Here is a 13,602-nt window from a genome sequence, read left to right as displayed (position 1 = left end):
CCAGGAGATGTAAAATAGCTGGTAAGAAGCAGCAACTGTGAAAACTGAAGCCTGAAATAGAGAGAATCTCTGGCAAGAAATTGTACGAAACTCTAAGTTCGTAATTCTATCTCCTGCAGCCTTGCTCTAAAATACCCTGGCTGACCTTTCTGGCACGTTGTGAGGAAAGTTCAAGTATAGTTAAACAACAAAAATCTTTCATTTATAACCTGCAGTCATTAGCTTTTGGGGGAGAAATGTCAAAGCATGCTTTCTGGATCTGTTTGGTGGGTTATCAGGTTGATTATGTCTTATTCTGTTTTAGGGATATCTTTGATCTTACTCATTGATATTGTAGTTTTAATTATGTCATAGGTTCCCAGGATATTAATTTGCTATGTAGCTAAATAAGCATTTTAGCAAAGGAATTAATGGAAACCTCCTTAGAGATGAGGATTAAGAACCATGTGAGGAGTTTGGTAACGCTGACAAGRCTAGGGGCTGGAGCATCTTGATCAGTATCTGTATGAAAAGACGTAATGTCTCTTGTATATATATAGACTGTAGAGTGGGAGATGCAAACAGGGCATGTTTGGAATTATACAGTAATTTTAGATGGTGAAAAGCAGGAAGCAAATGTTCAAATTAGAGTTTGAGAACATAACCATGTGACTCTTATTAAAATTAATAATAACTGCATAGTTAAGTCTCTGTGCACCACTTTGAAAATTTCCCTAGGTATTTTGCTATGAATATTTATGCAATCAGAAATAAAATGCAGACAATGAAGCAAAAGCCAATGTAAATACAAAGTGATCACAAAATTTACGTTTTAATTATTTACATAAACTCTAGTTTTGTCCAGTAATAAAATATACATATAACTAAGGAAAGAAACACAAAAAGCTAGTTTCAGCAATTATTAAAAGAAGTAATGCTTTTCTGTTTTAGTTTCTAAAAGAGTCACTGAACCTGCCTGCAYGTTTAAGAAAAATCTTTAAAAGTTACAGTCTAAAGTATGTTAAAAAAAATTTGACCGCATCACTTAAGGGGAGAGGTGTATGTCAGTCAGATTCCCTGTTATAAAACATCTTGTACTGTTATTCTAAATCAGTCTCAACAGTGATTTAGACTGGTTTTATGTATGCTGAAGACTGTATCTGCTATGAGCAGGCCAAGGATTTTAAGCGGAAGGTACAGGACGAGAAGAACAAGTGAAAGGATGGGGTATGCRTTTGTTTAAGAGCCTGTAGTGTCCTCTGACCAGTTACCACTGACTTACTAAAACACATAGGCTGCTAATATTTGATCTGATCATGAATGGTGCTAATTTTATTATCCACTGATCTTCCATTCATCAGTATAAATGCAAAMCAAGGTAATTAATTACACATTCCTGATATAACTGTCACTGCAGGGAARGATGAGGCAGTAGAGTTATGTCTGAATCAAATTAAGCAGCCTGCACCCCATCCAAAATGAAAAAAAGAAACAGGCGCATCTCCTGAACCTTTCACCAGTATGAACAAGCTGCTCCAACACTTTCTGGTGAGACCAGGCAAAGTAATAATTTAATGGGTGAGGAGAAACATGTAGCAAATTCAGCAGTAGCAGAGAGAATGATCCTAAAGTGCTCATTCTCCTGTATRTGTCTCAAGCAAAAATTGAGCAGCCTCTCTAGTCTGTGGGAGACCTAAGAGAGTAGCTGGCCTGGGACATATGTTTGGCTCTTCTCTGAAGAAGACTTTAAATAGCTTATGTAAAGGAAGACAAAGTGTGTAAAACAATTCACCGAAGGGTGAATTGAGAAAGGGTTGGAAAATCCTACCAGGTAAATGTGGCGATCACTGTTCAGCAGTCAGCTGGATAGTAGAACCTGTTACGAAAACATGCCAGCCGGTGCCTACTGTCAAAAAATGGTCTCTGCTCTGAATATAATTCAGAATACCGGTGAGTTAGTACTTCAGTGATTGCAAATTAGTACTTTGGTGATKCAGCTCAAGAGAGCTGATGCAGTGAACATAATACAGATCTATAAATACATCATTTCTTTCCACGATCTTCAGACTTAAGAAAAGGGAAATGCAGTCTCCTCTGCATGGGAGAATTGACTCTTCAGAGAGGGTTTATAATGTGGTTAGGGGCTAGGCAGCATCACATTGAACAATGCACTGACTTTTCTGATAAGCACTGTCTGAAAAGTAATTTCTAGAGTTAACAGGGAATTATGTAAATGAAGAAATAATCAGATAAGGTGACCAAGACTGAAKAAATTAAACATTTTCAGGGTGCAGTTACAAAAAGATGATTGGGATGCATTTAACAGACTTCAGCTAATGAAATTTGTCTTGTGATTGCAGGCAGAGGAGGAAAATGCACAGATTTATACAATAAATTGGTATTTAAGTTTTCTATTTCATTTAGATTTGCAGGAAGTCAAGATTTTGTGTGTTTCAACCTAAGCTTGAAAAGATATTCACGGGAAATTTTGAAAATAATCTCTTAAGTAATAGCTCATTTTTCTGTTTTTTTTAAAAAACAATTTTATTGTTCTATTTTTACCATCATCATATTCAATAACTGATAAACATTCTAACAAGTCTGATAAACATTCTAGTGAATATATTAATCAAATGCAAATTGCTTAAAATATTGTGAAAACATTATGAAAGCGTCAGATGAGAAAAATGTTGATGATTTCATGTAAAATTCGGTTTCTTCACGAAATTTTTCTCAGGGGAAAAGATCAGCCATATTTATTAAAAACTAGATTAAAAGCAAGCTTAATTGGGTATCAAGAAGATGCAGAAGTTTTTTCTGGGCCAAATTCTGCTCCCTTCCYCATCTCAGAGGTCTACCTCAACTGCGAAGAGGTTGTGCTGTTCTGCTGCAGGCTTTTCTACCATGTGYATGTCCAAGAACTGCCCTGGAGCCTCCCCATGAAACAAAGTTTCCGATCTGAGCCTGGGTCCTTCATTTAGGCAGGCCGATGAAGTTTCTCCCAGAAATAAGGGAATAATGGAAGTGTCCCTCTGGGAAGTGCACGGCAAGCGTAGGTAGCACAGGGTGGCTTTGAAGGCTGCTCAGTTTGACTGTGTGGGTGCTGAGTCCTAGAGGTGCCCCTCAGCACCGTGTTGTCCTATGCTGTCCTAGGCAAGGCACAGAGGGTCTTGCCCCTCACTCTGTTGTGCTGCATGGGATGCAGGATTCATGCTGAGCAACCTGGATTTGCTTGAGGACTTGGATGCTGTGGTGTCTCCTGAATCCTGCTGRGCCTTGGGCAACAGAAGGTGGTAGCCAAAGTGCAATGTAATTGCCCTTGGCAACAGGAGAAGTGGCGTTCAGTATACTCAGCACTCAGCAGCATAATTTAAGTGCTGGAAAAGTTACTATCTGGCATCATTAGTTCCTTCTTTTYACCTAGATGTCCGGAATCATTTCTTCAGTTGAATTGTAAGTTAGATCAAAAAATACTTCCAATTCATGGAGTTGGGAGTAGTTTGGGGATATTTTTTTCTTCTAGAACCAGAAAAAATATATTCTCYTCACTTTATTGACCCAATTTATTATTAGCCACTCAAAATATTAATAACTTGTCTCAAATCTTGTGTTTGATTGCAACTGTTAGCTGACAGTCATTAAGATGTTAACCTTTACCTGGCATTCCAGCTGTGACTGGAATATCAGAGTTCAGATATTATAAAGCATTTTCAAAGACTGAACTTAAATCTGAGCATTTCAAAGCATAYATGCCTTTTCATCAAGGCTTTAGAAAAGGATATTTAATACCTTTTTTTGTGTGTGTGAATCTATTTGCACATTTCAGAAAAATCAGAATAAAGAATAAATTCATTCTTTGGGATTTTCAAATCATGGAGATCATCCAAGAGCCAGTGAAGCAAGCAAAATTTATTCAATTTACTGCTGCTTTTGGTAGAATCAGCCCTCTGCAGATGTTAATTTGAACATAGCCGCATTTGTTGTTAGACGGGGAAGAATGCCTGTGGCTTATTAATTCTTCTAGGATGGGAGGAAAGAGACATATTTTCATAAATTAAAGGGAATATTAAATGAATTAATCATTCCCTTGAGCAAACAATACCTCTGTGCTTAGTGATGTGGATATGTGGGAATCTCGCAAAGTCTGTGTGGTGCTATTTTTATTATTTATTATGTTATCCTGTTCCCACTGATGTCTCCACATGTACTTTCATGTTTTTTGACCATTAAATGGCATCATTGCTTTCTAACTACTAATAGTTCTGAGTACCATTAGTTCTCAGATATTTGAGGGAAGATGTGGTGGCATCATACTTGCATCTTTCTAGCAAGAGAAGTCATGTATATGCTTAAACTTTTGATGTTCCAGCAGCTGAAGTTGGAAATTTGGCATGTATCTCTAAACTGGGCAGTGCAGCTTTATTAAAACAAAGAAACTTATGTGCTGCAAAGTTACAAGCAAGCTTAGGTGAGGGCAAAGATTTAGAAAATCAATGTCTTAAACCAATCTCTTAAATCACTGTGATTTATTCTTCTTTTTATTCATACTCTTGAMTTTCTAAACCAAATGTAAACAGCAGTCTTCAAATCTCTTATTCAGGGTCTCTAAWGTCCACTTCTCTTACTAAATTAATAGGAAACATTTTTACTGCRTATTAACTTTCAGCTATTTTTTCATTGCTGTTCACTTCAAGTCATTTTAAGGTACCCATTCAAATTTGGAGAAACCAGTGTCTCGGCAGACTTCAGTGCTTCAAGACATAAGCAGATAACTAGACCTGGACTGTGCCATCTGAGCTGTGAGGGTGGGCTCTGGGATTGGCACACAGTCCTTTTGAGGTCAAAAGGGCTGTTAATGGGTACAGTCGTCCACTTTTTGGATCAGACTGCAGGGCTGTGGCCAGGGCAGAAGCAGATTCCTCCTTCTATTGGTTACTGACCAGAGGAACAAAGCCAAATCCTGGAACTCACCAATTATTGGGAAAGATTTGGATAAAGCTCCCACCGTGCCCGGTACACTACTTATGTTTGAAGCTCATTCCATAAAARGAAACTCATCATAAAATTGAATTTATTTTATGAATATGCATATATGATATCTGATAGTATTTGGAAGGTGAAAATATTAATAGCGTTTTCTTATTTGATAAAAGATTACAACTGAAAAGTAATAATGAGGCTTTTATGAGAGAGGAGAAGCAGGATGAAAGAGCAACGTATTGCAGAGGTGCCACTGCTGGTTTGTGACAGGTCTTGAAGGTCGTGGAGGGAACAGAGCCTTACGCTGCCAGCAGCGTACCTAGCCGTGGGGCTGCCACTCTCCGGTCCTTGGATTTTCCCCTTCTGACCTAAGCTGATGGCTGTTATGCACCAGATAGTTCCCGATACTTACTGAGTTCAAAATCCTTCCCTTTTGTGGAGGAAGGCTCAGCAGGAGGAGCCTTGGTTCTGGATGGCCATTCTGTCCTGCAGTGACCAACAGGGTGYAGTTCCCCAGCAGCTGGTGGGACGGGGCTGCTCCCCCGTGAGCCCCAGTGAACCTGGGCTTTGCGGAGCGGCCACAGGGGTTGGCGTGATGGCAGCAGCACCAGGCTCCTTACCRAGGCACTGGCGCTGCTGCATGTTTCCCAGGGACCGAAACGAATCACTTGAAGCGATCAGTTCCTATCAGTACAATTTTGACTTTATTTCAATAAGCTGTCTTCTGTTTGGGGGTTTTGTTTGTCTCATTGGTTTCTTAATGTCTTCATTCAGTGCTTTCTTGGTGTTCTTTCTTGTCTTAAACTAAGTATGGTGGAATACACTGGTGGAATATATTTTAGGCTAAATTTTCCTAGTTATCTCTAAGTTTGGTTTTGTTGCCTTCCAGAATAACTATTAAAAATCAGTCTACATATACAAAGGTACTTTGCTTATGAATAGAGGTGGTAATAGATGCACAGAAGATAAATTAGCACTCCTGAATTGCGCTCAATACATTCCATATACTGAAAGTGGCCAAATTACAATATTTAAAAATCAAATTATAGTATAACAGTTAAAAGCTATTTAACTCTGCTCATCCTGCTCTGTTTCAAGTTCTTCAAGCAATTTTGCTCTATTGCATGTGTGTGTGTCCTGTTCTTGACCATGTCATTGCATTCTTCTGTATTATGATTGGAAAAGTGTTCTGCCTCTGCTCGGTTTACTGAACTTGCKTTGTTTCCTTTGACATATAAACTGGCATTCAGAGTAAGGTGTGTTTTCATTTTTCTATGGTTCTCTGAAATAATAACTTAGCAATATTATTTAATGGAGTATGTTGTCTATAGAAATCCTTATGCTTTAGAAGACAAGACATCCTTAAAGACAAATTTTCAGAACCTTGGCAGGTGAGTTGCTACGGCAGAAATGACTGCTTCAGTGTGTTGTCTAATGTGTCATGGGCACAAAACGGAGCAGCAACGTAGCTGATTTGTTTTTTCAGATTTTGAAATCCAGCTTTGGCCCTTCCTAAATTCTTGTGAATCGCTCTTGAAATCTTTATTTCAGCCTGTTTCCCCCTAAATTAATGAAAGGGTTTCCAGAAACAAAACTACTGACTGCCCTTTGTGATTTTTTTTTTCTGCCTGAGCCTTAGTCTGAAAGGGATGTTATCTTGTGTTCATCAGCTGAAAATATAAGTGTAATTATGTATAATTGGTTTAGGAATTAAACATTTCATTGGAAAAATATCAGGAAATATAGGTAGAAAATCTGTGTGATGCACTTAATTAAAAAAAAAAATCAATATTAGTAGCCTGGAAGTATCCAAGCAGTAAAAAGAGTTTAAGCTTTGTTTACATTTTGGCTGCAAGAGGTGCCTCTCTTTAAGTATTTAGATAAACAAACTGAAGCTGCTGTTTTCATTAGCATGTAACATAGAGCCCAGTTTCCTTACCTCAGAGAACACTAAACTAAAATTCGGTGGCAGAAAGCAACTTGATCTCTTGCAAATATGAGTCTTGATAAACCTTACAGTATGGAAAAARCCTTCAAATTTTGTACCTATTGACATTGCCTAATAAAAACATCTCAAGTACCGGTGCTTCTGGGTGTGTTTCCAATAGCAATGTGATTGCAGGGCTCTGTGGATAAAGTTACCAATCCTTTGAATTCTGACCTTCAGTCTAAAACAGCTTTAGAGGTTACTCTTTTTCCGATTTGTGAGATTGCAGAGAAGAAGTTAATGCTGCTGGAAGGAAGCGGGGGAGGGAAGGAGGCTTGTAGATGAAAACTGGGACTTTGAAGCCATCTGAGAAGTTTTCCTCTGGCCTTGATTTGTAACAACAAATATTGGCAGTCTGACTCTAAGTAATTATACAAAGTTTCAAAATAGAGTATGCAGCAATTGAATTTCTGTGAATACAATTCTTATTGAGATCCAGTCCTGCTTACGTTGTTTTAAAGGGAAATTTTACTGTTTGTTCCCAAGAATCAGTTGGTATTCTTGGGGGAGCCGTAGCCATCCAAACSCGAAGTCTAGTTGAAGCTGCTCATCTGTGTGCATGGAGAGAGGAAACCCCAAAGCTAGCTGCATCTCCCCAAGACACGTCACCTGGTGGTGTCTGTTAATCTCCATTGAAGAGAAGGGTTGGGACAATCATCTTAAATGAAATGCTTCATTTTACGTGGTTACAGCTAGGTGAGAGGAATCCAACCCCTGCTGAACAGATGAGGGTCRTGATATCATCACTGTAAAGTTCAAACCCATTTATTGTGGTAAATTCCACATAAACAGTTTAAAGGACGAACAATTGATGCAAGTGTGAAATAAATTGCCCTTGTAATGATTACTTTAACTTAGACTTGCACTTTTTCCTTTTCATTACAAGGCTCAAAACATGGAATATTTATGAACACTTTTAGAAGATACCTCACCATTCCTGAGCATCGTAAGAAAAATATGTATGACTGAGTGTTTCAAGGTTAAGGACGTACATATATGCTTTATTCATCTAACACTAGGTTTGTGATTTTGAATGTGTGTTTATGAACCGTCTATATTAAGTTATAAATACAGGATTTCCTTAATCATTTGTCAGAATGAGCTTCAGTTCTTGTCTTATCCATTTTCTTCACAATTCTAAATATTTTAATCAACCTTTTTATTATTTCTCTATATCATTATTTTCTTGACTAGTCTCRTGTCAGCAGCTGAAAAATTATGCAATAATTGACACAAATAACTAAAATACAGTAATGATCGACTGCTCCATCTACTGTTGAACAGTGACATGAATAATGCTTCAGGAAAAAAATATGGAACGTGTTTAGGAAATAATAGCAAAATGGAATTTGCAACAAATAAACCCACTGTTTCTGTGGTTAGCGAACAAACATATTTTTCTTGCGGAATTAAGAATTCTGAGTTGGACTTTAATTCAGAGCTGAAACACAAAGAAGAGTTTTCCATCTCCCTTTTCACCTTACGGGAGGTGCTGACAAAACTGGTTTTGTTCATGTTAATGGAAAATAGCTGGAGAAAGACAGTCTAGCATTACTGAGCTGACTCATGTTATAYGGTGCGCTGTATTTATATGGCTAGCAAAGTTTAAGTTATTGCTGTGAACAAACTTGTAATGATTTGTTAATTCTATCTTTTTTCTTGTAGCACTAGATGAAAGATGAGGAAGGCTTAAATAGTTGTGGTAGGATGAACTATGAAAAAAATGCATGTGTGTGAAATGATGTGTTTTATGGTCTTCACAGAACAACAGTACTTGATTATTTTGTTAGCTAACTGGTAATCTCTTGTTTGTACTGCATTGTTGCATATGATTTAGTCTTCTGAGGAACTACTGATTATAGCTTTTATCACTCCTTAGAGCAATTATAAGCTACTCATCATCATCACCACCGGTGAATTTGATTTGACTTACACATTTTTTAAGCAAATTATTATTCACACATCAAAGGGAAGGATGATTATTTTGATTTTTTTGCAGTTATGTTTCCATGCAGAGCTGGAGTAAGAGCTTGAATGTAAATGAGAAAAATCAGCCCTTTCCCAAGGATGCTCACAGTTTCAGATTTACCACTTCCATTTCATGCCCTAGCATGGAAGCGGCTAATTCTCTATATAACCTTTTCTCGGCAACAATCACATGGCCTTCAGTGGGACTTAGAAACAGTTACTACTGTGTTTATACATCTTTCAAGCTGAGGTCTTTGTTCAAAAAAGTGGCACTCACTGATTCTTAGGTACCTGAAACAGTATTCAGCATCCCACTCTAAAGCTATTGGAATAGAATATGGCAAATAATTTTCAGTAGGTCAGTTTAATCGATAAGACACTGCTTCGATAAAGGCTGTTGTAGTTAGTAGAGCTACACCAACGTGACTCCTAAAGGAAGAGGAGAGTCTTGACCTCGCTGCTGTGCCAGCAGCGTGTTGTAGCCCTGATCTTTTCTGTCTTTAGGGAAAAGCGATGCCATTCCTTATGGGTAGACCATCTGCTTCAGATGATCTGGAGACAAAAACTAATCAGTAGTTTTGTATGGGAATAAAAAGKATAATTCCCTTGGTGAGATATCTAGAAGAGAAAAGTGATGTAAGAGATGCTCAGCTGGATGTTACAAAGTACTGAAAGAAATGGGACAGTATTAGACACAAATGAAACTTACCTTGATGTTGGAAACCTTCCTCCACCACTGCTGCACTGCTTATTTATTTTTCAGYTAGAATACTGGGTATATTTATACTTTACATTATTTGTGTGCATAAATGCATATATATAAGCTATATACATTTTTGTTGTTTGTTACATAATGCTTTCAAGATGCTCTGAATATATTGAAAAATCATGCATACCTAGACTGAAAAGTGAAAAAACTGAGAAGTGCCAATATATTGCTATCAAATTAGAGTTTGACCATTACTTTGGAGTARAATCTCTGAATTTGTTTATATGTTATTTCGGAATCATATAAAGTCATGGATTCCTGTAAAAAACTAAAGCAATATCAACTTCAAGATAATAAAGATTGCCAAATCCTATTTTAAATTATATGAAATGATCTCATACTTCATATTGAAGCTGTTGACTTGAAACAAGCATACTTCCATGCAAAGCAGTGAAGGTGTAACTTAGGCCAGCCATTCATACGCYTTGTGACTAAGGACTATGATTAGCAGTTTGCATGCTTTCTTATAACACACTTACACTTTAATTCATTATTAATTGTATTTGGTATAACTTGAAATGTAAAATTGTCCTTCTCAATCACACTGAATTTTTTTAGATGAAACAATTTAAATGGTTCATTTCTGTCACTTCTCRTTTATTTGTAATTACCAAGTTCTTCCTACTTTTGCTCACATGAGTAGCAAGAGAGAATAAGGACTCCTGTCATTTTGCAAACTTCTGCTACAGCCAGGCATGTATCTAGGCAACAGCTGCTATGTGTAAGATAAAACTTGTTTGGAGACATAGGAAAGTTTCAGAGGGTTCAACGCTGTATTACAATTGTTATGGGAAAAGCTATGTAACAGCTTCCATGAGCATCAGAATGTGTCTTCTGCTTTAATAAATTGTGGTCTTTTTGTGTGTATTTTTAATGCTTAATATTCCAGTAGCATTTCCTATTTGGAGACTGCATTCCACTATTCCATACCACAGTCTTGTATCTTTTTTTTTTAATTATTAGTACAAATCTGTAATTGTGGCATCTAAATACCGAGTAAATACCATATTCAGAACAGACTCATTTTACTTGTGTTAAACTGGTGACACTGCTTATGCAGTTAAAACTATATCGCATGACTAATAGTTACAAAAATACAAAAATAGCTTGTTGTACACTTGATATTATGTAATGGGCCTGGTCCTTTACTTCTTATGACTCTTGAGATGCCAGCTGAGCCAACAGGAATGTGTAATCAGGGCAAATTCAGACTCGATGTAAACATATACAAATCCCTCTGAAATCTCTATTCCAAACCCAGTGTTAGTGTAATTGTGGTTTAAAATTGACATTGGGTGACAGCGGTAAACAATCCAATCTGCACTGATTTGGTATTCAGTTAGTTGGAAGAACAAACCAAGAAGCCAAGTAAAGGAATCTCTGCTTTCGGCACAACGAATGCATAACTTGGTTTCAAATAGGTGGAGTGCTCGGCTGGCATAACTACTTTATTGTTATTGAAATATTGAAATATTGAACTACTTTATTGTTACTGAAATATTGAAATATTGAAGCTGCACTCGCTTGCTCCAAATGAGGATCTGCGGTATCAACTGTATGATAAGTTCATAGGTTAGACCATGCCATGAGGTAATGATACAGACTAATCTGAAGTCCAATCTTCAGACATCAGATAAAGAACTTTAAGGCACTGTTTAATGGCTGTATAAACACAGAGGACCTACTTTATCTTATATCCTCCATCTAATTCATTTATATGGCTTCAGTTCCCATAYTATCTACATGCCATACTATAGAAGAGATTAAAAATTCAAAGCCGATTCTTCTCTTGCAGTGCATTGTCAACACCCTTTTTCTGATCATCTTAGCCTCAGTGTAATTCATCCCATATTTATCATCACATCATCAAGCTCTGTATGTGTGTGGGAGGGATCTGTATTAGTTTAATTAAATACAGAGACTAGGCAAGCTCCTAAAATTATTACTTAGACAAAATTCCCATTAGGGACTACAAACTCCAACAGTAAACCTGTTTCAGTAAGCTTTAGTTTCAAAACAGTAACATTTATGCTTATATTTCTGATGTTTGATTTTTTCAGATATAAAATGAAGTAGACTCTTGTAAAAATTCATTTGCATTGCTGGAAGTTCCAGCTATTGATTTTTAAATCAYTTTTGCATTTCCATAGCATCATTTAAATATCATTGTTTTTGAGAGAGGGTTTTAAGTTACATTTTTCAATGTGAGATAGTATGTCACAACGTGATTAATTTTTGAGATTTTTTTTCAGAAGACACTGAATTTCTTTTTCATAAAAGTATGTGCCTAAATTTTTGCGTGAGTGGATGGAGCTCCTAGAGACACTGATGCAGGAAGTGTGTTTAAGTGTATGTAGGATTAGGTAGATTTTCGGTTTTTAATGATCTTATTAACACTAGTAAATGCTTCAGAAATACATATGCTTTAGGGGATCATGGCAGTTCCAAAAAATGCATAGTTCAGAATGATTACATTACCTTGTATTTCAGTATTTCAGTGAATTTTACCTGAAAAACTGCATAGCTCTATAATAGTAATTTGTATTTCTTTCACAGTTTAATATAGAACATCATAAATAGTTTTTTTGGCATGAGATCTGCTTTGTGAGTATAAAGAAGTAAATGAATTCTGTTTGTGCTGGCTTCAAGGACAGGCCCAATAGAAATCTGCTTATTTTGACATGAGTTCCCATATATGGTATGCGACTATCCCGAGATTCCTTTTCTGCACTAAACAAAATGAAATCCTAGGTGCGTTTTCAGCTGGAGGTTGACTTGTAGCTTTGCAAAACGATCTGCTTTCCTGAAGTATTCCCAATGTACTTTCTACAAAATAATCTATCACCTACTCGGATATAGTAGCCAGAAGATATTTCTCCTCTAGAAGTATTGCTTTCTTTCAGAGATTAGTTTGTTGAAGGTAAGGATGTACCAGCAGTGAATAACGTCAGATTTTTGAAAGAAAAAAGTTCTCTTTGAAACTATTTATACAATGTAGTTATTTTTTATTTAGTGCAYTAGAGTGGCATAGTATTAAGACTTTTTTTGGGGGGTACTGCAAATCATTAGACTGTTTTCCTCATCAKATTTGGATTACGTGTACCGAAAAAGTGTAGAAAAATAAGCGTTACATGAATTGAAAGATACTCTGTGCGAAGTGGAAATGCTCCAGAGAACCCTGGTCAAGTTTAGTCATTATGTCTGCTATAGTTAACGTTTTTTATACTTGGTGTATGTATTTTTTTAAATCAGTCGTTTGAATTATGAGCAACTAAAAGTGCTGTAGTAGAAATATATGATAGAACTGTTTCAGTTTAATCACTAATTAAATTATTTAATTACTTATTGATTGGTAGAAGCTAAGCTTTTAACAGTTACTGTTAACACTCAAATTTAACTCTGTACAGCCATCTCTCTCATCTTTAGAAATACTTTTAAGGTCTATGGAAATAGCCTTTACACAGTTTTAAATAATAAAGTTTTAATCTTGATAGCTGAAGAATGGCAATTTAAAATATAAATTGACTATGATGCTGCTTTTARGAAGCACAGATATTTCACATACCTGCCTGGTTTAAACTATTTAAAAAGGTCCAGATACTTTATTTAAATATCTTTAAATTGGAGAAGGCTGGCTTAAATAGTTTTAGCAGACCTTTTCTTTACAAGGTTGCAAGAATCTCAGATATTTGAGAACAAATCTGTTACATATCCAATCAAAACGGCATGTCCAGACGCGCATGTTGGTTGTACGCTTCGGAGCCGCTGTGAGTATCCTTATTTAGCTCCTCTCGCTGATACAATGTTGGTTTAGCTCCGGTTATTCTATTAGTACGGCTTTTGTTTAAGCCCAGCTTGCTAGAGGGGACGCAACGAAACTTTCGCAGGCGGCAGGGTTTGCTCGCGCGTGGCGGGAGGA

At 36.7% G+C, this 13,602-nt stretch overlaps 1 protein-coding gene across 6 annotated transcripts in view; it reads left to right on the top strand.

Moving 5' to 3' along the window:
• The window catches only part of EYA1 (EYA transcriptional coactivator and phosphatase 1), a 153,920-nt gene that overhangs the window by 49,287 nt on the left and 91,031 nt on the right, over positions 1-13,602 (top strand). Inside the window, exon 1 of one of the 6 annotated variants that reach the window (XM_085325055.1) lies at positions 12,577-12,603. The exons of 4 other annotated variants lie outside the window; for them this stretch is intronic. Coding sequence is in view for 1 of the 2 variants with exons in the window: in XM_085325021.1 (XP_085181147.1) it covers positions 13,424-13,450 (27 nt within the window). In the remaining variant the exon portion in view is untranslated. Of the gene's footprint in view, positions 1-12,576; positions 12,604-13,399; positions 13,451-13,602 lie in introns of those variants that run through there. One more of the 6 variants, XM_085325021.1, reaches the window with a different exon arrangement.

Source organism: Rhea americana, unplaced genomic scaffold (assembly GCF_003343005.1).
Source record: "Rhea americana isolate MKP2758 unplaced genomic scaffold, rheAme1 scaffold_121, whole genome shotgun sequence".
NCBI lineage: Eukaryota > Metazoa > Chordata > Aves > Rheiformes > Rheidae > Rhea > Rhea americana.
Note: the sequence above shows the minus strand (reverse complement) of the source record. Positions and strands in the feature narration are given on the sequence as shown.